Source organism: Thunnus albacares, chromosome 11, assembly GCF_914725855.1.
Source record: "Thunnus albacares chromosome 11, fThuAlb1.1, whole genome shotgun sequence".
In the NCBI taxonomy this organism is placed as follows: Eukaryota; Metazoa; Chordata; class Actinopteri; order Scombriformes; family Scombridae; genus Thunnus; species Thunnus albacares.
Window position 1 is genome coordinate 418,232 of NC_058116.1, and position 27,348 is coordinate 445,579.

The 27,348-nt window shown below is 39.7% G+C and overlaps 1 protein-coding gene across 4 annotated transcripts in view; it reads right to left on the bottom strand.

The window, feature by feature from the left end:
• Positions 1-689: 689 nt before the first annotated feature.
• lmln (leishmanolysin-like (metallopeptidase M8 family)) overlaps positions 690-27,348 on the bottom strand; it is a 40,288-nt gene continuing 13,629 nt past the window's right edge. For 2 of the 4 annotated variants that reach the window (XM_044365492.1, XM_044365494.1), the window contains 11 exons: positions 26,324-26,429; positions 24,030-24,124; positions 22,148-22,265; positions 21,626-21,733; positions 21,335-21,522; positions 20,581-20,713; positions 16,247-16,406; positions 15,699-15,829; positions 11,855-12,065; positions 8,261-8,490; positions 690-8,163 (listed from right to left, as the gene is read on the bottom strand). In XM_044365492.1, coding sequence (XP_044221427.1) covers positions 8,306-8,490; positions 11,855-12,065; positions 15,699-15,829; positions 16,247-16,406; positions 20,581-20,713; positions 21,335-21,522; positions 21,626-21,733; positions 22,148-22,265; positions 24,030-24,124; positions 26,324-26,429 — 1,435 coding nt within the window. In that variant the 3' untranslated portion in view covers positions 690-8,163; positions 8,261-8,305. Of the gene's footprint in view, positions 8,164-8,260; positions 8,491-9,344; positions 9,609-11,854; positions 12,066-15,698; positions 15,830-16,246; positions 16,407-20,580; positions 20,714-21,334; positions 21,523-21,625; positions 21,734-22,147; positions 22,266-24,029; positions 24,125-26,323; positions 26,430-27,348 lie in introns of those variants that run through there. The other 2 variants (XR_006405961.1, XM_044365493.1) reach the window with 2 other exon arrangements.

Below are 27,348 nucleotides of genomic sequence, written 5' to 3' on the forward strand. Positions count from 1 at the left end.
TCATAACATGCCATTGTAGGCCACTCTTTCTATGCTATTTTAAGTGCCTCTGGAGCGCCTTTGAAGACCAACAGAAAATAAATGAATGCACACTGAAAAATCAGTCAGTATTCTCTAGTCTGAAGTATGTTCTTGGTGTTCTTGGTAGAGGCATTTCTTCATCAAAGGTCATACGATGTAGATATGTTTGGTTTTAGTGTGCTTCTCCATGCATCTCCCATAGGATTCAATACAATTGGCACCAAAGTCTGGCACCACAGAATGTTGGTATGATGTAATGACCCTTCCTTCTTTTATAGGTTCCTTGAAATTATTGAGAGGCTTCACCATCCGCCATTGCTGTAAAAATGGTCCATTGGAAGGCTCTGTGTAGAACCTTACAGAACCAAGCCAAAGAATTCTTCTTGTTTTCATATTTTAGAGACATTAATTAATAAATGTAAAGTCAAATCTACACAAAATGTTATCTTAGAGAATAGTGTCATGTTAACTTTAGGCTGTAATATATACATTTTTGTGGAAAATATTCAAATGTATCAATCAATTTAAAGTCTAAAAGAATAAGTTTAGCTTTTAACTTGTAGAAATACTCAAATACAACTATTTTGGTTTATTATATTAAATTAATGCAATATTGGATTTTTTAAATACATTTCTGACGTGTAGTTTTAAACAAGACAAAACATGTCTCTGGTATATAGACAGAATTTATTTTGATAGACAAATGTCTCAGAGTTGTCTTGATTTTGTCTCAAAAAGCAGCCCTTTTTTCAAAAAAAAAAATAAATGCATACATAAAGACAACAATGCAAAGTGTTTCATTGAAGGGATTGGCTGTGTTCTTAAACAGCCTCAGCACTGCAAAACAGAAACAGGAATCCCTTGAATATTTGTCCAAAGAAATATCTCAAGTGTGCATGAACAGAATTCCACCAATGCTGACTTTTCAGATTTTATTTCAAACAAAATGCTCCAATCAGATTTCCTTAATTCAGCGCAACTTCAGTCATCATATTAAACACGTAAATAACAAAAAATCTAATGAAAACAGAATCTCCTACAGTAGTCAGTTATAGATGAAATTACCCTTTAAAATCAAAAACTGCAGTGAGGTGAAACCACTTGTTTCCTGCCTCAGTATGCTGCACATGACTAACAGTAGTGACACAAAGCTCTACAGTACATGAAAGATAACAGTGGTGTAATACAAATGAACCAGCAGGGAATTTTGTTCGATGCTCAACAGACAGGAGGGCAGGTAGCTTCTGACTTCCTGTTGACACTTCAGCACAATCACATTACTGCCAAACATACGACTTTAAACAAAAACATCTTAAAGAACATGGACAGACCTGAAGCAAAACTGCATTTGTGGGTTTCAATAAATAAATTCAAAAACAAACAAACAAAAACTCCTCCAGCATTCAGTCGTTTACTGTATTCTTTTCATTTCAATGCCGCCAAACAGAAATGTCCTTTAACATTAAGGCCAGTTCTTTTGGGTTAGTGCATACACTGAGCAGCAGCGTTTCATCTTAGAATATAACAATCAAGCTGCAGTGAATTAATAAGCAACACTACTGGTACAAAGAGTTTCATTCCAAAACCAAAGGACAGCAGATGGCACATGTGATGCAACCATGAGCCAAATATGTGGAGAATTTATAAGTGACTGGGTAAAGAATAAAGCTAAATCAACCCATTTACTCCGTCTGGTCTCATGACCAAAGTATGAAATCATTTGTTACTTCTATTTTGTCTGAATCTTTTTTCTCAATGCGTAAAAACACAACATCTTTTACTTCAGTAAAAGTAGTAATACCGCATTGTAAAAATAATCCAGTACAAAGAACAGTCCTGCACTGAAAATATGGTAGGGTATGTGAGTATTGTGCAAAAGTATCAAAAGTACAGGTACTCAATGCTGGAAAATGGCCCCTGTTAGAGTCATACTGTTACATATTGCTGATGCATTAATATGTATGTAGCATTTTATTGTAGTGGCTGCTCGTGGTAGAGCTAATTTTATCTACTGTTGGGTTGTTCACAGCACCTATGAAAAGTATTCACTCCCCTTAGGAGTCTTCAGTCTTTCCCTGTGATACGTATTGTAGAAATGTTGATATGCTACGTATTAAACATATTGTAATGTAGAGATTCAACGTATCCGTGGTTGCAGAAATGTACAATCACAACATTTTGTTCTGGCAACTGAGCTGCAAATCAAGAATAAATGTTGGAAGTCCTGTCAGTGGCCTCTAGAGGCTACACGCCACACAGTAAAGTACAGGTACAGTACGGCTACTACTTCTGTGTGTCTGGTGCACTCAGGGTGTGCTACACAGTCAAATGACATGATACAAGTTTGTTTAATCACTGAATATGGGACTATTCCAATAACATGGTATTCACACTCTTCTTCACTGTGACAGAGAGTGGGCATTGTGCGAGCAGAGGAAATGGCTGTTATTTCGATATTTCTTGCAAGTAAAAAATAAAAGTGTTGGTCTGACGGTGCCACTACAGGGAAGGTGAGAGAATAACCAAAAATATTTTGATAAATCCTCTGGGAATCATGAATAGTATCAGAAAATCTCATGGAAATCTGGCCAAAGGCTTTTCAATTTCACTGTTATAGCCAAAGTGTTGATCAGAAGGAAATTTTGACCTGATGGTGGAGTTATCAGGTAACACTGCCCCTCAAGAACAGTCAGGGAGAGAGTCACCAAATCATTAAACATCCTTCTCTTAAAGCCATATACTGGATATTCATACAGCCTTCTCCTGTTCAGAAGCTCTCAGATGTACAGAATGACCAATTTCAACATAAAAATGAGAATAGAGCATTTTGGAATGAAACCTTTTGATAAAAGCTGCAGTACAGCCACAAAACACCTGGGACTGTAGAAGAACATGATATTCCAGCAAAGAAGTTGAATTGTGTGTGAAAAATAATCTCAACTCAAGGTCCTCTTGTATTTCAAATTATTTTGTCACACAAACGTGATTTGTTTTTTTATGTTATGTTGAGATGAAAAAAAAAGAGATGAACAACAACTGCCTGCCATCACACTGTAAACTGCTGTAACAGTTTCTCTTTGTGCAGTTGCAGAAAAACATTTTTACCTGGAAACGTATCAGCACTTCAATCATCTGTCCACCCTGTTATTACAAAAAAGACACAGAAAACTCACAATTTTTCCATTACACTCTGTATGGTAAGTTATTAAAATGACAATTGCTGTTTCAGACAAAAAAATTCTCATTTGGTGACTGAAGTAATGAAGAAGACATAAAAGAGTTCAATTGAACCTCTGACAGCATGAAACATAACCATAGCTCATCCATAAAGCAGTGCACTGTAAAAACTGCAGGGAAAGAACAAAGTTAGTGCTCATGTCTTTGTGGGAATTAAACATTTCCTAAAGTATAGACAAACAACATTAATCGTAAATACACCCAAAAATTATTTAAATGATATATTTACACTCTGTTTAAATAAGCCTTTTTGATATTAAGCACCATTGGATTCCTGCTGGTGCTGTCCTTCAGTATAGCTTCCTCCAAATCACTGCAGCACCAACATTATGTTTGACAGTTTGAAAACTCGTGGGTAAAGTTCCCACTGGTTTCCAGTGCAAGTAATGCATATAGGAAAAGCAGCCAAACTACAGCGTCCATCACTACGACAAAGATTTAGCCAATCCCATGATCCTGTAGGAGGATGTTGACCTCAAGTGGTGTCTAGACAGCAAACATTGTACTTTTGGTTTTATGCTCAAGTTTTCAGATATCTGCTGTTGCAACTTCTGCCACAAACTCTGTACAATGTAGATACATGGAATTTAGTCTGTGGTGCTCAAAGCATTTAAAAATAACTTTTAAAAAAGTTGACTGTAACTTGGCTTTTCAAGAAATAATGTCCTTGTTACTTGCCACAGATTACAAGTCTCAGTAGCTGAGGTCTCAAAACCTTGTAGTCCTCATACAGGACTGTCATACTACACACTCCAGCCCAGTCTGTATGGCTATCTCATAGAGCCCAGACACTGCAATTGTTCATGCACTCCTAAATTTTGTTACTGGAAGTGGAAGTGCATTCAGAGCTGCTATGGAGGATTTATCCATGAGACTACCTCTGTAAGGTATTTATGTAACAGTGAGTAGGATCCAAACAATTGATGTGGATGGATTATGTATTTACACTGCATTGTCATAAGCCCACATTCTCATAGCATTGTTCTGTTCATGAAATAAAAAATATGTAGGGAAATACTTCATCTTAGTCTTGTGTGTTGATCAGAGTTGTGATTAAAGGGTTGTGTGGGCTGCGGGACATTTTCAGATTTCAAATTGGGCTGCATCATTCTTAAGTTTGTGGCTGCTCTACACTGTTGAGTCCTGTCTGTCCTGCTGTTATTTCAGACATGTCTGAACTAACCACTAACAGGCTTGCTTTTTGTGGGCTGTGATGTTTAACCCATTAAGTGAAGTGGAGTGAGTGGAGTGAAACACACAACAGGCTGTACTGTAAGGTTATGTTTCAAGGCTGGATTTCTTCTTATTAGTGTAGTTACAAATGTAAATGAGATTCTGACATTCTGGTTTCACTTGAGCTTTCTATACTCCAACAGAGGATGTGAAATACAATTGTATGATAACACACAGCTAATAGGCTATGACAGCTTCCTCCATTTTGAACTCTCTGGCACTCTGTTCCCTCACAGGTCAGCACTGTCGTGATGGTCTGCTGCTGGTCAATCATGCAAATATGTGCAGATTTACTTCTCTGTGAGCGAATCTACTGAACAGTTCAATTCCAATGGACTTAATTGAATTTGCTGAAAGATTTTGCTGTGTAATACGCTGGTGTGACCAGGCCTTTAATCAGTAAGGAGTACAGAGTGGCAGCACTGACCGAGACAGAAATCCTGACCGAGATTTAATCCTATTTCTCATATTTTAACGTATAACGTAATTTTCCACCTAATAAGTCACTAAGAACATTACCTATCGTACATATTTTCAAAATTCTCCTTGTAACTAACTTTATGAATGCTCTCAGTGACTTAAATGTCAGGGTTTTGTGAGATGGCTATTACTAAAAACCAAAAACTATCCTCATGACTGTATACCACAAAGGGAAACAGGTGAAAATTAACGCTGACATCTAAATCTTCAATACTGCTGCAGTACCACAGCAAATAATTCTAAAACAACACTAAACATGACATCCCCCAGGAAGGAGGATGCTCCAGTATGGGCTCAGCACCGACTTCCTGTTGGGTCAATGAGAGCTATAAATAATCTTAATTTGGCGGGCGGGGGCATAACGGCTACATTATCATCTTCGTCAAACTATGGCTTGTTCAGGTTTTCATTGGTGGATAGCAGGAAAACCTAACAGCTTGTAATGATTGACAGCAAGCAGGCGTTCCCTCACATGTGTACACGGCTTTTTCTTCCTCGTCTGAACAATCTGTCAGTCCATCTAGAAAAGAGCAGTAAGTGTTCTGATAATGTCATAACATTGTCAGTACATTAATCCTAGTGCAGACTGTGCAACCTTTGCCATGATTTGAGTGTCCCAATCTGTGCTTGTGCCCGTCATGACACATCATCTACTTTCAGCAGTTCCTAAATGTGTCTTGGTGTTGCTGTTAGCTGTCCCAGATACTACTACAGTTTGATTTCATAGTTGCCAGAAATAAGATGTGCTTGTTCTTAGTCTGGGTGCTTTCCATTCAGAAAATTCTGCTTCTTCCCATCCTCACTCTTCCATCCTCCTGCCCATGACCCAGAAATCCATTGAATTCCGTTGCCAGTAGGAATGTTCTAATCCCTCATGTGTCTTGGAGGAGACAATGAGTGAGGAACCACAGGGAAATTTTATGTGGACATTTTTTTTTAATGGCAACACCTGTAAACATAAATCTGTTTAGTGATTGGTCAGCTGATCAGATGGGACAGTGAAAGGAGCACCAGGCCACTGTTGAAGCAGATTTACTGTAATGTTACTGCAATACAACAGGTTAGGGAAACTACCCATGGGAAAAGAAATGACAATACCCACTGTGGCTCTATTGTTTATCATGTTTCATGTTCATAAGATAAAACAAATTATTGAATGTGTGTTCAATCTGAAGTACATGAAGGAGTATTAGGGACACTGTTGGGAAAATAATAATATTTTTTGAGAAAAATAATATTACAGGAATAAAGTTGCAATTTTAAGGAGTTATAGTTAGGGGTTAATTGTAATATTTCAAGAATAAAGCTGAAAATTTAAGTGCAAAAAGTCACATTTCCAGAAAAAAGTATAATTTTAGTATAATATTCTGTGGTAGTAAACAATTAAGAGCAGTCTGAGTGAGTGATGACCTAAATTTATAGGTTTCACCAATAACCTCATCTTGTTATGAGAGAAAGCCAGTTCCATAATGTATGAGTGAATACGTGGATGTGTTTTGAAGTAGTAGCAGCTGGAGTCCAGCTGAGCCCAGAGTGAAGTCATGGCATCAGGAAGTGAGTGCAGCTGAGTGAGCTTTAGGCAAATGATGTGAAAGGCAGCAGAATCTACACTAACGTATTTATGCTGTGCATTATGTTCCTGCTCTGTGTTCTGCCGATCTGGTAGTATCAGACCGACACAGTGACACAACCATCTAAAAGACACTGTCTCTGAATGAGAACGTTTAGTTAAATGGCTGTGCGCTGCTTTTTTATCAGAGGAGGGGAAGTCAGTAACAAGACATACATTTTCCAAACTAACCACTAGTCTTCATCTTTGAAACCTCTCCTCAAACAAACTGTTTGGAAACACTTCTGATAAAACACAAATCTCACCTTTGTGCAGCTGATTGTCCATACAAGTTAACATCACCACCTCCAATATCCTTGCTTTCCAATGGTAAGCATCCTTGCAATATGGAGACAAACAGAGCAAGGTGCCTAAGCCAGAGGGAACCAGAGCAGACACAGCGACACAGCTCAGAGGAGAGTGACATTGCAGTCCAAACACACCTTTACACAAGTTTAAATAACTGCAGGCTACATGAGCCTGTGGGCTGTCAGCAAAAATTAAAACATGCTCATGTAATCCAATCAACCTATGACATTTGACACTTTACAATCAGAGCAACCTATTCTACTATGACTTTTTTCTCAAAATATTGACGAATTTCTCATAATATTATGACTTAATTCTGGAAATCAGTGGCCTTTATTCTTCGTTGTAGAATTATGAATCATGAAAGCATTACTTTTTCTTCATCAGGCATACAGGAAAATATTTAAAAGGCCTGTCTACATATTTCTCCAATACAGCCACACAGTTTTGGTTATTAGGCTATTAATAATACCCAGAATGAGCCTGAAAAGTATCAGACTCAAAACGGTGCTGCAGTGAGCAAGGATGTCCCGTTTTGTGAATAACACTCCTTACATCCTCAGTGGGAGCGGCTAAGACGCGAGGGAGGCAGGTGAGGAAGCATGTTAGGCCAAATGGAAAGCACCCAATGACCTCTTGCTAGATTTAGTTAAAGATCGCGATCATTCAAAGCAGTCATAATCAGTACACCTCACCCAAGATCAGCTGTTTAGTTTGTGCACCCCCATGTCAACATGACACCAGTAACTAGCAATTCTTATGGTCTGCAATAAAGGTAAGTGACATATACAGGGATTAGACACAATAGAGATGTTTGATGCAATACATCCTCACACTACAGCCCAGCAATGAATCCTACCTCTGCAAAGCCTGTAACATTAACTAAGTGAATTGATTCAACCCTGCAGCCATGTCATACTGGACTGAATTATACTGGAAGGTGTTCCAAATGTTTTATCAATGCAATCCAATACAACACCACCACACCATGAACCACAAACTGTAGCCTCCAGGATGAGCATAAAGCTGAAGCAAATGCTCTCTAACACAGTGTAACTTTGACGAAGATAGGATTCCAAGCAGGCCTCTTTTACTGGATTCATAGCTGTAGCTTACTATATGTTGTGACCATCCTTTGAATGTACATACATTTATTTAAAAACAAGAGCTTTTTTGGTATAATTGTAGCCTATGTTAATGCAGAATTGAAACTCATGTGACCTGTCAGCAGGAGACCGGGACACTGATTCCACCACTTTCATCCCTGCCTGCCTCTAAAAACAGGAAATGCAGCTCAAGTAAGTGTCATGTTTATATTTCACATTAGAGGGTAAAAAGGTCTTTTAAACTTTTAAAAATGTAAACAGTTACCTCCTGCTGCCACCGGGGGTCACCAAACTGCAGAGAAGACTTCTTTCAGCCTTGAAGGTAGTTTGTAGTTTTACAGCCAGCCAGTTGTATATACATTTGTGACTTTCTAATATCTAAACTGTCATGAACAGTCCTATAATTCTTTGCATTCCCACCAGGCATTCCACTTCCTGTCCTGCTTTTGTGTCCCTCCTGGTTTTTTATCTGGGTTGATAGGAGATGGTGGGCAGCTGTAGTGTCAGAGAACAGGATGATCCACAGTCAGTTGCTCATCTTACATGTGATTTAGCAAGAAGAAATCTGTGATCAGCAATTCAGCTGAGAAGACTAATCTCCTTCTCCAGTCACTATAGCATAAAGGAAAAATGGAAATTGACGTATTAAGATGATCCCACGTTGAAGTAATTGATTTCTGTACAAGTTGGGAATTCTGGGAAGAAAACTGCTGCACCACAGGCCAGAAAGCACAGAAAGTGTACAGTCTGCTGTCTGTTAAACCAGGGGACTGATGTTCCAGATGATCTGAGGTTTGACCACATGCTCCATGTTGCACTGATTCACACCTGAATGAGGCTTCAGCAAAAAGATCCCTGACTGTGGTAAGAGAACATACAGTCATTTATGAAGAAACTGAATGAACTGAGGAATGGAGAAAAGAAGAATGGAAGAATGCAGGTCCTGAGGAAGGAGTGATGGAGGAAAAAATGGAAAGCAAAACTTACAGAGGACAGAGGGGGAAACAAAGGATGGAAGGAGGGGAAGAAAGGTCTGTGACCCAAATCCACACAGGGCTACAGATGAGTGTTTTCAACTTAGGTCAGTGAATTGTTGATTTTTGTTTTTACATATTGTCCAGCTACCATGGTGTGTGTGTGTGAGTGTGTGTGTATGTGTATGTGTGTGTGTGTGTGTGTGTGCGTGGTCTGTTATAGGCTACTTCTGGGGACAAATTTCAGACTAAGGACCAATTAATTGAGGATGGCTTGTCCAATTGGGGACAAAAGCCAAGCAGAAAATCACTAGGCACAAAGTGGTTATGGTTAGGGTAAGTCTTCAGGAAATGAATGTAAGTCTATGTAATGTCCCCAAAAGTGACCATGATCTGATATGTGTTTGTGTGTGTGTGTGTGTGCGCCTGGCAGGCAAATGTAAATTTTCATAGGCAGGATTTATTAGCTGTGTGTGTGTGTGTGTGTGTTTGTGTGTGTGTGTGTGTGTGTGTGTTTGTGTGTGTGTGTTTGTGTTTATCAGCTGCAGTGGCAGAGCAGCAGTCCAGCCACTAGGGGAAGCAGGTTGAGCAGTAGGAGCCACAGAGTGATAGCCAGACCTGGAGAACTGGAGCATGGGTCTGAAACAAACAAACAAACAAAACAACAAGTATTTTGCATGTATCCACAGCCTGATATATCTTATTCTTCTGTGCCGTAGACTTCCGTTGTTGTCCAACAACTATTAAAAACACGTCAAGGAGTCACACAGCTGCACTGGGTGACATGTTCATTCACCAGGAGGAGCTTTGTCACAGTAGTAAGTTTAGAAACGGCTCCAAAGACTAATAACAGAGTCTCCAGAAAGTAGTTTCAAGTAGAGGCAGGGACACACAGCTGTTGACCTGATTATGAATGTGATTTGGGCATGACAACAGATGGGACAGAGTTGGAGTGGGTGTGTGTCAGTCTGGGTCAGTTGATGTTGACAGCCAGCAGATAAAATCATTTAATGTGTGATATATAAAGATTCTAATCTTAAATCTTCAGATTAGGGCTGTCACGATATCAGATTTTCACAAAACGATTATCGTGGCCAAAAGAATTCACAATAACAATATTACCACGATATCTATAGAAAATTTAAAAAAATAAATAAATAAAATAAATAAATAATGCTATCAGTCAAATCACGCCGACATTACTTGCATGTCAACGTATGTCAAGGGAGACGTACCATAAATAAACAAGAGAGAGGAAATAGTGAGCAAAGAGGTTTGTGGTGTTGAGAGCACTGGACAACTGAAATGGAAAGGAAACTGTAAACGGAATTAAAGTCAACAGCAACAGCGAAGAGCTGCACAGCTGACCAGAACCTTCATTTCACTTCATTTAACAAAATTCACTCATCTCCAATTACAGTCCACATTACCCACGCTTTTCTCTCCTCTTTTTTAGCCTTTTCAGCAAAAACTGTAATATTAATATTAACCATGTATGTATTAGTACAAGCAGATGGTTACCTACATGTTTGTTTTGATACAAAAACATGCAATATTTGGCATCATTCTTGCAGGATTTGCTAGGTTGACTCACACCAGGACTCAAGTCATTACAGAGCAGTAGTTGTCTGTGTGATTACTCGGTCCTAAGGTTTGTGCTCCTTCCTGACTGTCAAAGACTAAAAAATCTGTGCCAGTTGGTGGAAACACTTTTTATGTGGTCTGTCCAGTCTTTGTAGGTTTCAGCTCTCTTTAGGTGTGTCCCCAGCTTAAGGAAGACATCACAAATTCTCTTTGTCTGTCTCTGTGGTATTTTGGTACCCAGCTTGGTGCACAGGTGAGAGGAGAGGCACAATAAGGTGGGAGGTTCATTCAAATAAAGCAGCACAAAGCGAGCTGCTGGTATTTTGGTGGAAACTGGGTCTTTGATGTTAAGTGGAGAATAGAAGTCTCAGAACCACGTCTGTTTCTGGGGCTGATGCTTAAAATATAAATAAAACATTTCAATGAAAAACTCTCCATTCAGTATATTAAATCAGCATGAAAATAATATTTAATGTGATTAAACTAGGAATGTCAGTACAGCATCCTGCATTAATTATATAAATGAATCTGAACAATTCTTACAGTATCTGTTGTACACAGCTGCTTCATACTGTCTGAAAAGTTTCAGCTCATGAAATCCCTGCAGCATCTGAAGGCAGCAGGACAGATATGTTGATAAATCTGCAGCCTCTGATTGGAGAAGTGCTGCGCTAGAGGGCAGTGCCATTATGTGCGGTTGTTCACCGTGTTTATTTTCGGGTGCTAGAACACAAATACCCGCACTTCTACACACCGACAGGTCGGTTATAACTCACTATTCTGCCTAATTCTGTGGGAGACATTAGGGTACAGAGCCTCATCAATCCTGTGCGCCACCAACTTTTTTTTTTTTTCTTTTTAATCAAAAGTTGTTTCATGTTTTATTGCTGCTGCTGCATCATATGTGATGTGACCATTTACCACGTGAAAAACAGTAGAATGAGAACTAAATTGTTGTGATGCTGTACTGTGATTGGCTCAGCTGCTTCAAAGCTATGACACTAGTGAGAGTGTATTTATTAATCAGCATACCTGCTGACTAACTGTATGTTCACCTTAACCCAGCTCTTTTGCACTTTGTGCTAATGTCAATGTCAGTTATGGGGCTTTGGTCTTTATATAACTTGTAATTAAATTTGTTCACTTTGTCCTATTTTATTTGAAATAAATGTATGATTTTCTAGATTTGACTGCCTTGTTGATTGAGACAGAAATCCGGTTTCATTCACCTACCAACTAAAAGCTAAATGGCAAAGAGAAAAAAGCTGAACACATGTATAGAGAGGAGGGATGATACTGACCAATGGGGTTACTCCTGGAAGTGTTGATGGGCAGGAGCTGGTGGGGTAGAGGACAGTCATCACAGAAGTCGGTGCAGGCGGGGCAGATCAGGACACCGTTGTAAACCCAGTCATTGACTCGCACGCTCACACTCAGTAGCTGACCTTTACGGAAGCAGTGGAAGGAGCGATCCTGAACGTACACCATCAGGCCCTGAGCTGAGCAAGACACCTGTAGCACAGAAACAAAGTATGAAACAGCGGGGCCGCAGTCAGGACAACTGAGTGACATGTTTTTATTTCTCACAACCACCATTCAACTTTTCTTCTTGTGCTAGGGTGCTGTGTGTAGCTGCCGTGTTTCCTTTGGAAAGAAGTAAGAAATTTGTTATTTAAAGCTTTAAAGGAATGTGTAGAGAAGAAAGAACTGACGTCAAGCATGAAACAAGGTTTAATCACCCTGATCCCTAAATCAGGTAAAGATAAAAGAATATTAGATAATTTGAGACCCATCATCTTGCTTAATACTGAGTATAAAATACTCTCTGGGGCTATTGCTGATAGGCTGAAAAAAAGGTATCTCCACCATAGTTAGTGAGACACAATCAGGATTTTTGAAAGGAAGGTCAACTCATAATAACATAAGACTTGTATTAGATTTATTTGATTATGATGATACACTTCAGATAAAAGGGTTTGTTTTATTCTTAGATTTCTAAAAAGCATTTGAATCTGTTGAACATCCTTTCATACTGGATACTCTTATTTTTGTTTTGGAGAGAAATTTATAAATTTGATTAAAATGCTATACAATGGTATCAATAGCTTGGCAGCTCTAGGACACGGCACCTGCTCGAGATTTGATATTGAGAGGGGAATTCGTCGAGGATGTAGCAGCTCAATATTACTGTTTATAATGGTTGCAGAAATGCTAAATATTCTGATGAAGAATGATAGTATTGAAGGATTAAAAGTGATGGGAAGACAAATAATAATAAGGCAACTGGCTGATGACACAACTTTATTTCTAAAAGATGAAAACCAAATCCCATTAGCTTTACAGTCTATTAAACAATTTTCAAAAGCTTCAGGCTTATAATTTAATTTAAACAAAGTGAAATGTTAACCTTACATGAACATCCCCTGCAATCACTATACAACATACAGGTTAAGAAGGAGGTTAAATATTTGGGGATTGTCATCTCTAAGGATAAAACTATCAAGATGAATATTTGGAATACTATAGACAAATGTAAGGCAATCCTAAATAGATGGTTGCAGAGAGCTATTACAATATTTGAGAGAGTTTTATTATCCAAAATGGACAGCTTATCCAGACTCATTTACCTGGCATTTTCCCTTCCCATATCAGCGAGAATGACAAAATCAATAAACAGTGTCGATGTCAAATTCATATGGAGAAATAAGTGTCAGTACATAAGGAAAATGATATTGTTAAAAACTATGATGATGGGGGTGTGAATATGATCGACTTTGATATCATGAATGGTGTCTTGAAATTGAAATGGTTAAAATCTTTTATTAAGAATAAACACTCCTTTTGGTTTATTATCCCCAATATAATCTTTCAGAAAATGGGTGGAATAGACTTTTTACTATGTTGTGACTTTGTTTGTAGCTAATTACCGGATAAACTTTCTGATTTCCATCAGCAAACCCTCCTCTATTTATAAACATAACTTTACACCACACAACACACCAGTGTGGAACAATGATACATACTGCTCAGTAGAAAATCACTATACCAAGAGGAATGGAAGTCTAAAGGGATTTGGACTGTTGCTCATTTTATGGATGATAATGGAAATCTGTTACAACATGATGAGTTTTGTGAGAAATTCCAACTCCACTGTACTGTGAAGATCTATAACAGAATGATAAAAGCCATACCAGTCTCTCTGAGGTCAATGGTTAAGGAAGACATTATGTACACAAAGATCTCTCCGGGACTGAGGCAGCTTTGCATTGAAGGAATAGACTTTTGTGACAGTCAATGCAGTAACAGAGTAGAGTTATTAGATATTTGCTATTAAAAGAATACTATTCCAACACAGAAGGAAATATATTTTTGAGGAATTTGGAGCTGAAGAGGTTAAGAAAATAAGAAATAGATACATCTTATTTCCACTCCTTCCTAAAGTAAAAGAGGTTAATTTCAAAATTTTAAATGAGATTTACCCAACAAATGATTTCCTGAGAATGAGGTTTAACTTAGATATGAATAACTGTGTTTTGTGAAAGGGAAATTGAAAATTAAGAACATTTGTTTTTCCATTATGAATCAGTGCAGTCTTTCTGGAGTGATATGCAGGGCTGGCTATGGTCCAAGGAGACAGAACTGTCACCTCTGACAGTGAAGACAATCAAGTTTGTCTTCAAGACTTTGTCCTCAATATTCTGTTATTATTGGGAAAGTTCTTTATACATAAATGTAGATACTTCAAAGCTAAACCTAATGTAAACCATTGGAAGAATGAGTTAAAACTCTTGAGTAAGTCTCCAAAACTAGTTAATGACAAGAAAGCCCTTAAACTTTTTTCATTATTAGAAAGACAAATTGATTTGAAATAACTCTGCCGTTTGTATGCTTGATTTATTTATTTATTTATTCATTTTCGCTCGTTCCATGTCACTGTTATTTCTTTACTTTCTTCTATCTACCTTATTATGTTTTGCTACTGTTGGTTTCCTTTTATTTTGTTCAACCTGAGGCAGAAGGACTTGTTTGAATATGACATGTGCCTTGTTTGTTTCAGATTGTCAATAAAAAACAAAATTAAAAAAGCTGCCGTGTTACCGGTGTAACAGCCGGAAACACCGTGGCTAAACACAACACGGCACAACCATGCTATACTAACGATGCTAACTAGCTGCTAGTCACCATGCAGGCTGGTAAAATCATCCGTTGGATCCCTTTGTATCCGTGTGTTGTTTTCAAAACACAAGCTGATCTCAGACCACTGGAAACTAAGCAGCCCGGTTGGGTTTATCCAGGTTATTGGTGGTAGCCTGGGTCAGCCTACCTCCTCCAGCTTATCTTTGGCGTCCAGGTGAGTGGACAGCAGCAGCTGGCCCCGTCAGTGTTGGAGCCATGTGAGATACTTAGACGTCTCATAATGACAAATGTCAGTTCAGTGGGTTTGCATAAAAACAAACCGTTTTAAGCTCGTACACGGGTCCAGCAAAACCAGAAACCGACCTAACCCCACTAGATTCCCTTCGGTTCCTGCTATGCTTTCAGTTTAATGTTCATTTGTTCATTTAAATGAACATTAAACTTCAACATTTTGGGAAAAATGCTTGTTTGCTTTCTGAAGGAGAGTTAGATGAGAAGATTGATACCACTCCCTGTTCACTAAATATGTAGCTACAGCCAGTAGCTGGTTAACTTAACTTAAGCTTAGCATATAGATTGGAAACAGCTAGCCTGGCTCTGTCCAAAGGTAAAAACAAGATATCAGCCAAACAGCACCTCTAGAACTTAGGGATTAAGGCAGGACCATGGATCTCAATGTCCTCATGTCAAGTCCAGTGGGGGATCTTGGATGCAGCTCTCTCTCCCTCATTTTCTATTTGAGTCTCTTTTGTACAGCACACTTTGTACAGTCTAACAGAGGAGGTCAAGTAATGGCTTCCTCCATTTTGGACTCTCTGGCTCTCTGTTTCTCAGAAGTCAGCACTGTCAAGACAGTTTGCTCAACTGCACACATTTCTGCCATGAGGCTGAATTCCAAATGAACTGATCTTAATGCAAAATTTCCCTATTTTAAACACAGAGGTGACTAGGTCTACCAGTCAGTACATGGTGATCTAGGTAAAACTGTTGAGAATTTTACTGACATACCTTGTAGCATCCAGAGCCCCAGTCAGGGAAAGTCATCTTCCTGGTACACTGCTCCATAACAAAGGCTGACTTCTGATACAGACACACAGAGTCTGGTCCATAATGCTCTGCCCCATAATTCCTCCACCAGTCTGAATACACACACAGAGACATTCACACTATTCATACAGATGGCAGTGGTAACAACATTCTAGTATAAGCAGTAGTTCAGAGCAGATTTAACTGCAAAATTCCTCCAAAATCCTCTACGGAGTTATACTGATGATTTTGACAGTCAAGGTGTCAGTATGTTTCAACACAAGTGTTACTCAAATGGTCGAACAGCATCAGAAACACACCCCCCCCCCCCCCCCCCCCCCCCCCCCCCCCCCCCCCCACACACACACACACAACTTTCTGACAACAGTATTGAGGGGCTGCGTCCCACAATTTTTGAAACTTTCAGAAACTGAAAATCTGTGTAGTATGAAATAATTCGTTAGAGCATGCTGGCATCTTAAGGATAGTGGTGATAATAGCAGTGATGCTAACAGAAGTGTCAGTGTTACCTGGCTGATTCTCAGATACTCTGCAGTAGGAGTTTCTCTGATACTCTCCACTTAGATGCCAGCTGAACTCCTGGCTGAAGGGACAGTAGTCAGCGATCTCCACAGCACCCCCGAAGAATGACAGCTGATCAGCAGGAACGTCCGGGATCCGCTCAAAATACTGACACACACACAATTGTATAGAGTATACTGACAGACCACAGTATATCTTATTATAACTAATATAGTATAAGTATGTATGAATACTTCAAAGCACATTTAGATTTTTTTGTTTTGTTTTGTTTTTTTTTTTTTATTTAGTGAGACGAGACAGAACAGGTGATACAAGACATAACAAGTAAATAAATAAAAATAAATAAATAAGAAGGGAGAGGAATGGAAAAATGTGGTATTAAAAAAGAATAATTAAGTTGATTTGTCTAGGTAGGGCCAAGCCGCACCACACCGGCCACAGCGCCCCAGCCTGCCACCCCCAGAGGTGATAGAGGTGATGCAAGGAAGGAGTGAGAAAGTGAGCGGGGGGAGGGAAAGGGAAGAGAGGGGAAAAGAAAGGAGAGAAAAAAGCAAAAAAAGAAAGGGGGAAAATCGAGAGGGGGGAGTAAATAGGGAAAGTGATATATCCCAGGTACAGCCAATTCGTAATATTTTCTTTATGTGTTTAATGGTTTGACTTTGCTTTTTTTTATTTTTGTTTTGTTTTTTTCCTCTCCCCCTTCCCTTTAATCCCCCTTTTTCTTCCGAGTTGAGTTTGGATTTTGCTTATTTCTGTGTGGGGCTGGGGTATTCCCTTCCTTAGCTGCCTCCAGACCCTGGAGAAGAACCCACCCACCCATCCTGAGCAGCCTCCAGAACTGATTGGGAGAGAGCCTGTTCTTGAACATCAAGAACAGGATGTTGATTGTACATCAACACATAGTTTGATGTACAATACTATAGCACATACAGTACATTTAGTTAATACTAGAGAAGGCTGGAGTTACAACGTAGTTTAGAATACAGCTTAAACAATTGATCTATTAATCGATTAGTTGATCATAAAATTAATCAGCAACTATTTTGATAATCAAGTAATTATTTCAGGCATGTTCTGTAACAAAAATGTCAAACATTCACTTGTCCCATCCTCTCAAATGTGAGAAGGTTCTGCTTGTCTTTGTTTTATGTTACTGTAAATTGAGTATCTTTGTGGTTTGGACTGTCCTTACATTACTTGATTACTTGGACAAAAGGAGGAATTTGAATACACCTGGGGCTCTAGAAAATTGTTCTGGGCATTTTTACTATCTTCTGACAGTTTCAAGGCTAATCAGCAGATTAGTTGATAATTAAAATAATCATCTGTGTGCAGGGGCACTGAATTTATATTTCCAACAGAGCTGCCCCACATACACACACAAAATACAGAAGCAGAGCACTGCAGTAAATCACTGCTATGAGACTAAACTATGAGAAAGTATAAAGAAATGTACTTAAAAGGTACCTGTGGAATTTCTGAGCACTTGTAGCGCTATAGAGTAGTTTTTTAGTGAGTGGGTCCCTGTTTTGTTTGTCTCATGCATGTGCACGAGGATACACATGCACACGTGTGACATGATACACAATCCTGCCTGTCACTACATGCTATTCTGTGAATAATGCACCAAGAAATGCTGCAATGCACCAAAAAAGGCAGAGAAGAAGAAGACTGCAAGCTAGTGAACATGGGTGTAAACAATGCAACTTTAAAATACTTTTTAAAAAATGGCTTTGGTTTTATAAGGAAGGAAAGGGAATGGAACACATTTGTTAGACCTAAAGAATAAACACAATCAGTTTAGGTTTGTCTCTCCACAGGACACATTTTAAATAATCAGAATAAACAAGCACAAAGTCACCACTCATGATCAAGTGCTGCTGTTGTTACATTTTGAGTGTTTTGATCATGTTGGAGAGGCCCTCTGAATCCTGTCCAAACCTTCCTGCCACAACAAGAGAATCTAACTTCTCATCTAGACCACTGGCATGAATGTCTTCATATTTATCTAATAGGATACAATGTGTTAAAGTTTGTGACACACTGTCCAGTTACATGAAGTGCACAATGGGTGTTCCACAAGGGTCAGGATTAGGTCCTCTATTATTTAGCCTATATATTAATGATCTCCCTCAACAGTGTAATGATTTAGAACTGCAAATGTATGCAGATGACATCGTTGTATACACACCACACATGCAAAAACAGCTGCAGAGTTTGCAGCTGCTAAGCTAACAATTGCGTTGGAAAGCATCACACATTAGCTTCATCAATCATGTCTGAGTCTAAATTTAACAATACAAAAGGTATGTTTTTGTCTAAAACCATGGTACAACCTCCTAACCCTGATATTCTCATGAAAGGTGAGAGGATTGACATAGTCACTTATTTTAAATATCTTGGTGTGACAGTGGGTCCAAATTTGAACTTTAAGAAACATGTAAAAAAACAATTAAAACCATAAAGTACAACTAAGTAAATTTTAGACATATTAGAAACTGTCTCTCTTTGGATGCAGCCAAGATATTTATGCATGCTATGATTCTTTCCCATATGTCTTATTGCATCACATGTTGGGGGCAGGCTGGAGAAACAGCCATAAAACCTCTTGAGTCCTTATACAAACAAACTCTAAAAACTCTGGACAAAAAGACAATGCATTTCCATCACTGTAGGATACTAGAGAAATAAAATTTACTGAGCTTTGAGAATTTTAGATTATTTTCAAATTTATGCCTTGTTTATAAAATTTTAATGATTTGGCCCCTCCTCCACTATGTGACTTTGTGTACACTCGCTCAGTAAGTTCTATCGGATATTCCAGAATATCCTCTGTAGGAGACTGTACCATACCATTTCGTTGCACTGCATTTGGGCAGTCGGCATTCTCTGTAAAAGCTACAACTCAGTGGAATGCCCTACCTGACCACATGGAGAGCTGCAGTTCCATCAGTACTTTCAAAACCAAATTAAAAAGTCTGCTAAAAGCTACTCAGCTCTGTAACCACTGAATCTAAATATCATCTATGATCTTCTCATTAGCACAGATAGTCTTGTTTTTAATTTGACAAGTTTACATTTTTAATTTCTAGTTGACATTGTGGGTGTATGTGATGTGCTATTGTGTGTAGCTTTGTATTTTGTATTATGTGTCCTGTGTGTTTTTTGCTTTGTGCTGTTTGTTATTGTTCTGTTATATGTTTTAATTGTGAGCTGCTTAAGGGACTGCAGATGAAAATTAGTTAAAAGCTAACTCTGGTGCAGTACATTACACGGTAACATTTATGTTTAACACTGTACATGGTCCCAATAAATAAATAACACAAGTTCAACACAACTATGGAACACATCACAGAATATGATAGGAAACTCTGCTTTGGCTTTTCTCCTGATATGGTCACCTCACATATGATTTCCTCACCAGGGCTCATATGTGCTCGTGCATGCCCAGACTCTTGTGCACCCACAGAATGGGAGCCTATGCCTGTGAGTGTATAACCTCTTTCATATTTCCCGGTAAGTTACTGCGGTAACCTTTCATGTACTGCTAGTGATTTTCACTGTTCACACATGTACCTACATTCAGGAACATTTCTGTGTTGTGCCTTTTCACACATGCCATTGCAACGCTGGAATAGATGGAGCAAGGGACAGTCCAGTAGATGGCGGTAATGCAACACTTAAGGAATGCCAACCGCCATAAAACTCAACAGAAGAAGAGGGCAAAACTCACGAAACTCAGATCAAACTTTCAAACTAGGCAGTCCTGCTCAAATATGAATCAAGATTCTGGCAATTGCATTGCCTTTTTCTCGCCTAAAATGTTTTCAGAAACATATTTTTGTGTACTGTTTCGCGGTAATATGAGAAAGTTTGTGACGCGTCCGCCATGTTGAAAACAAACAAGCCAAAACCAACATCACCCAACTCACAGTTCATCATCCCCACATCAAGTCTTGTGATTGGTTCGCTCGTTCCACTTGAAAGTGTCCTTCATCAGACGGAAATAACCCTTTTTCTTGTCCCTGCAACATTACTGCTTTCATTCACAACAAAGCCATACTGGCATTTTCCCTGAAATGTTACTAGGTCTTGAGGTGGGAAATTGGCAGTACAGATTTCCATGAATATCTATCCCTGCTCCCATTCACACATGACCCCATGCAGGAAATGTTCTTGAACATTTCAGGGATAGACTGCATGTGTGAAAGGGGCTTATGTATGTGTATGTGTATGTGTATGTGTATGTGTGTGTGTGTGTGTGTATGTGTGTGTGTGTGTGTGTGTGTGTGCGTGCGTGTGTGTGTGTGCGTGCGTGTACCTGGTACTTGAGCGGCAGCTCCTGTGGGTATTTCTGCAGGTTACAGACAGCCACAGCCAGCTGGTCCTGTCTGCATGTCAGCTGAAGAGGAGAGGCTCGCACTGTGTTGCAGTACGGCGTCACAGCGTGCCGTCTGCAACAACAAATGCACCACAAAACACTTCTGAAACTTCTGTACTGGTATTTTCAGATTTTCAAATTAAAGAATTCGATGTTCTTATCTTGAAGAATAAATGGAAAAAGAAAATCGGATATAAAAAGGTAAATAAATAGTGCAGAAATGTAGCTAAAACTCAGAAGACGTAATCTCTTGCATGTGCATTCTGAGCGGTCCTCAATACCAGAGGACACTGTTTACTGTGTGTAACTGCAACAAGATGTCTTGCCTTTCTTGAGAGGGAACATAAAATCTGCATGTAAATCTCTTTCAACTAATCTACTGTAAAGGGGTCTTTGATGAAAACAGTGAGTCTTAACTGCTGGTTAATGAAACAAGCTTATCAAAATGGATAAATCTGGTCTCCAGGAAGCATGCTCATAATCTGAGCTGTGACATTGAAACCACACATATTTCTATTTCTTGAGCTGCAGAGCTCCAGTCATAGCTACATGAGCCACCAGCAACACCTCCAAAAGACTGGTGCTGCTAGCTTTAAAATTCTAAGTGTAGACATTCTTTGGGATCACAGGAACTACAAACTGCAAGAAACACCTCATCTGAAGAGAAGTTTCACACAAAGAGTGTTATTGTGACCTCTGCCTCTGTCTGTCCATCCAGAACTTGCAGCTCTTCATGACAAAGTCACAGCCGAGGCCACGGCCCCAGTCCAGCCTCTGGGCCAGGCTGTAGTTAGCTCGGTACCAGCCGCTGTCTTCCATGATTGCCAGCGTCAGACGAGAAAACACACGGTTCTGGGTGTGGGAGCCTGTCATCGCCTCGTTCTGAGGAAAGGAAAGGAAAGGCAAATGAAGAAGAAAATTTAACATGAAGGAGAAACTCTAATTGTTCACTTCCCCCAAAGTCACACAGAGAAAGTGTGGTTACCTCCAGCAGTCTCTTCTCCCAGTGGTTGAGTTCAGTTCCCGTCCCTCCCTGGTTCTCCAGCTCCATTCCCTCCAAGATAGGGCAGTTAAAATGTCTCCTTGCCTCCTCCTGGAGGCACACAGAAGAACATACTGTACAGCTCTGTCAATGACTGACAGTGAGTGTAATAATACCGAAACTACAGGTACTGCAGGCAACAGTCTCCATCCTCTCCTTCTGAACTTATTCCTCTGTCATGTTTGAGTGAAATCTTTTCATCCCATTATGATTTTAGTCCAGGTGAAGTCATTTTTCTTTAGAAACCTAAGTGCTCCATTACATTACTGATGGGCACAGCATACATGGGCCAATTAAGCTCCAATTCAAAGGCTTCTCCAAATGTACTGCAGCTGAGAAATGAGCCTTCTGTTGCCTGTAGTCCAACCTTTGGAATGGGACCGCTGACTCATGTGTATTCAGTCTAAAAATGCAGGTTTCCAGGGATCCACCTCTGAACTGACTGGGAGACAGACAGCTTCTTACCACGACACGAGGGGTGACGAGGACATGCACTTGGTGGCGGACCATCACTCCTCCTCTGATGTCCCACAACCTGCTGACACTCCTGATCACCGCCTCACTCCACTGGTACAGACCCAGGCTGTGCGCGCGCACACACACACACACACACACACACACACACACACACACACACACACACACACACACACACACACGAGTTTATATGAGAGGTGGAAGATGGCACAGTAGTTCAGCTATGTGGAGGGTTTGGACTTCTCCATCTAACTCTTTTTTTTCACTCACACAACTATTGTTCTGTCCCTTTTTATGTGCATAAATAAGTGTCAGTAGAGACTGACTGGATTTCCGATGTGGTTGGACAACACACCGTACAAACTGCAAACTTCCTTCTGAACATACACATGCACTGATAAAGAAATTTCATTTAGACACATGCAGCTTTAACCTTCCTTCTCACAAGTTTGTTTCTGCAGAGTCCTCTAGCCCCTCTGCTCCCACCCAGAGAAGCTGGGATGGAGGAGGCAGCTTCTTTCCTTGTCGCAATTAATGGCATGTGAGAATTCCAAGAAAACAAGTATATTCACAAGTCACACTACAGGTAAAACCTACAGCATCAGGCAGTGTCTGTTATATTCACTCATGCCCATGTGCCCTCAGTATGTTACATACCTTGAAACACATCAAAAAGTGGTGATATCACCACTTACATCAGAGTGCAAATAGATTTTCTATATGAGAACACTACATCCACAATGTCTCAATGAGGAATTCTTTTTAACATTTCTCTTCATTTTGTGTGTATGTGTGCGTGTATGCACTTGTGTGTGTGTGTGTGGGGGGGGGGGGGGGGGGCTGTATGTAAGGTTGGTAAGGCTCTTTCTCTACTCTACTAGCTCATATCTTTCCTACAATGGTTCTACTCAAAACCTCCTGAGGTTTTGAAGAATAAAGCTGATAACAGGAACAGCCCAAAAATCTCAAAAACTGGTTCCATTGCTGAAAAACAGCCACAGGTGTTCCAGTCCCATGTCTGAAAAGTCTTCATGTCCTCAGAGGCCTTGCGATGGATTCAGCAGCCCTGCTGGGCAGCAGTGAAGTGTCTTTCAACTGCTCAGCTCAGTCTGTGTTCCTCAAGATGAATTTTTTCACTTGAAATTTCTCACAACTTCTTCACTTTTCAAGTTGTATTGGTTCCATCAAAGTGATGCAGTCTCCTCCAGCAATCGACCAATTGACTCTTACTTCTCTAACATCTTTGGTTTTATATTACTTTTGCTGTCCCTATAAGAACATCCTTCCAGGGATGACTTGCAAACATAAAGGTTGCCAGGTGGAGCTACAGATGGCGTGACTGGCAGGTCAGGTAGTCGATGACCAGATCTGACTCTCTCCAGTTTCTTCACCCATTCTTCTATTTCTTCTGCTGGATCTTTCGATGTAGAATGGGCATTGCGGAAATTGTTTTTCCCTTCTTTCTCTCAGCCTCTGGCCCAATATCTTGACCTAACAGGGTTGTTGTCTGGCCTTCTCCTCTTTGGAGGCCCATCGATATGTTTTTCTGGCCTCTTGACAGTATGTATACACTTACATGCACTGTCTGTGTTTGAGTTCTGGTTTTCATATAGGTTGTGTGACCACACCTAGGTAGCTGATTAGCTCATGTGAAACACCTTTTACCTTCTTCTCTTCAGGAGACATGATGAGTTAAAACCTCATAGATGAAACTTAAAATGACTCTGAACTAACACTCTATAGAGAGGAAGCTAGATGTTTGTTTCCTCTCCAGTCTTTTTGGTTTCCTTTAGTATAAAGCATCACAACTGGCTGGGTTGATGGACATGTAAAGTGAATGCCGTTTCCAAACAACACAAACTGTATTCACCTCTCGTTGAAGGCAGGCAGGCCACTGGCAAAGCGAGGAGTCAGAGGTTTGCCCTCATCGTCATGGTAGAAGGCAAACAGACCTGCTGAAAACCCCTGGTGGACACAGGAGAAATAACACACAGATCACACCTGAGTGAATACATTTAGACTTTGTTCAGACTGCAGCTCCTCTCTCCTCCTCCTACTCTCCATCTGTATGCATTCATTTGCCATTAATGCATGTTACTAACTTTGCTTCTTCCCCTGAGTTTTTTGTGCTTTCTCATCTCGCAGGAATCCCCAGCATCCAGCCCGAAACTTTGCAGTCCTGTTGGTGTCCTTCTCCGGCTATTGCTGCTGTTTGTTGTTGCTAGTCACATCTCTATTACTATTGTTATTGTTATTATTATCACCAAGTGCTTGCTCATGGGGGAATTGTAGGGTCTCTGTAAATTAGTACAGTCTAGACCTGCTCTATGTGAAAAGTGCCCTGAGATGAATTTTGTTGTGATTTGGCGCTATATAAATAAAATTGAATTGAATTGAAAAAAAAAAAAAAAAGTTTCTCAAATCAGATCTTTAAGACAATGTCCGTACTGTTATTTGCAAGTGATCAGATTGGATTGGTGTGTCCAGACATCACCGACCTATCTGTATGGGTTGCTGTGGTAACAACATAGGTGTCAGTAACTACGTATGCTGGTGATGCGGCTTTTCAACGCAGAAGCATGAGAAATGGAGATCCATCATCTCCCAAAGTGCCAGGCCAGCTCTCCAGTTTTAGTGGGCGGATAGTGTAACAAATGTCAAATAAATGACGAGTGGAGACAGAGCTCTCTCGGCTTGCTGCCTACTCCGCCATTCGCCAAACTGGAACATCATCCTGGTATTTCAGCAGCGCTGTGCTGCTCCACAGCTGACAACGAGTGTGAGCACCATACAGCCCGGCCCTCTCCTCTGCGCTCAGGATGAGAGCACTGATGAAATGTTGAACGGACTTTGATTTGAAATTTATGTTGGATTATATCTTTAAAAATTGAAAGGTGCTAATGGAATAGTTATAGCTGACTGGCACAAGCACAAATAACACTGTTGGCTTGAATATTTATTATAAAGTGGATCTATAATTATCGTGTGATATGAAGTGAAATTAAATGTGTGAGGATTATTATACAATCTGGCTTCAATTCACCACCTCACCATCTGTGTTGCCAGTTTCCCCTGTCTCCAAAATGTCCATATGCATGGGTCAGAGTTTACATACGGGTGCGCACATTCTCCCCTCAAGTTTGTTTTTGTAAATCACAACTTTTGCGTGGGAAATGGTGTAAGCCTCTTTAAGCCCTGTTTTGTGCATACTTAACAGTTATAAATGAGACCCCAGGTCTTTAGAAGTAAGTGCAAGTTAGAATGAGTAAGTAAGTAAGTTAGATAGAATAACCTTTAAGCTAATACATAGTCAAAACTTTTGTGAATTTGCAAAGCATGAACTGTCAACAAAGTGAAAAACCAGTACACCCCTTAAAGAATGTGTTTCCAATTCTTCAAGTCTGTCCTAAACCAACTGTCAGGAGCCGAAATGAGCATTGAAACAGATTTTTCTTGCTATAATCTTTCTTCCTGTTCATACTGGCCATTAGAAGATCCCTTCATAATGCACTTACAATGGGACAAAATCCACAGTCCTCCTTCTGTGCAAAAATGTATTTAAAAGTTTATCTCAACTAATATGAAGCTTCAGCCGTCCAAATGAGTCAAATCAAGTAGATATCTTTCAAGGTTTGTCTTTTAAGTGCCAAATTCCTTTTTTTGTTACAATACTTCCACTGCAGCTCAAGGGAAACACTGTCTGAGGAAACACAAAGAGGGATTTGATGCTAAAAAAAAAAAAAAAAAAAAACTGTAAATGTGGCAGATATCCACTTGATATGACTAACTCAGCATGCTGAAGCCTGATGTAAGCTTCACATCAACTTTTAAATGCATTTTTGCACTAAATGTCTGTGTGGACATACTGTGGATTTTGGCCCCCATCACTTACATTGAAAGCACATTTGAGGGGGATCTTTTAATAGCCAGTATGAACAGGAGGAATGACTACAGAGAGGAGAACCCCTGTCACTCTTCATATGGACACCTGACTGTTGTTTGAAAAACTGCAAACCTATCCTTTAAACCTAGTGAGGGTTAAGCTTAGGTTCCAATCCAGCTCTATTTATTGATGGTTTCAGCCACTCAGTTTGTTCAGGTTTCTTTACTACAAGAAAAGCACAATTTGACAGAGGATTGAAAGAAACATGTTGTTGTACTGACCAGAGCATGGATGATCTCATGTTTGACAGTGGAGAGCATCCCTTCGAACTCCTGAGGCTGAGAGGAAATCATGGCAGGACACAGGTTGGCATAGCCTGCTATAGGTCTAAAGGACACACACACACACACACACACATACACACACACACACACACAAAATCACAGGGTAAGTGAAGATACGGTGCCCACAATAACAAGAGTACCATGATAACTCATATAATTAGGGAGAAGACTGGTCGTATAATTAGTAGACATAATATATCATGTTAATTTTTATGCAGATGATACAAAGTTATATCTTCCCTCCTGTCAACTCTACTTATTCTTGTAGCTGGGCTGCTCATAAGGCCTGCTTTGAGGAAATGTGTTTGATGTCTTGTAACTGTCTCAAGCTGAATGATGATAAGATTCTGATAATTATATTTGCCAGCCAATACCAAGCCCTCTGCTAGGAATTTGGGAATAATTTTTGGTTCAAATCTGAACTTAGAACATCAAGCACCGGGGGTTATACTGTCTCGTTTTTTAATCAATTGAAGTATTTCTAAAATCAAATCATTTCTGTCTGCCGCACACCTGGAGAAAATTATTCATGCCTCTATTTCATCCCATCTGGATTATTGTTACTCTCTACAGTATATTCTACACTCAGTAAGAAAGCACTAAAAAAATCAAATGGTTGAAAATGTAGCTGCTTTGCTTTTGACTGGAACTAAGAAAACTGAGAAGATTAGATTAGACAGCCCCCCCCCCCCCCCTTGCAAAGTAGTTTGCCTCATTTACATTTATCCCAGAACCAAGGAAACTGGGATTACTGGTCCCATAGCCAGTAATTGATTTCATGCCATTCCAAAGGCCCCTTGTATTACTATTGGACATCTGTCCTTCAACCCCTTCCTTATATTTATGTCTACCTTGTTTGATAACTGCTTTCGGCTCCTTTTGAGCAATTTTAATGTTATCTTTGTCACCACTAAAGAATGCAGTTTTCTTCCCATTCATAACAGCTTTAACCTCCCTTGTTG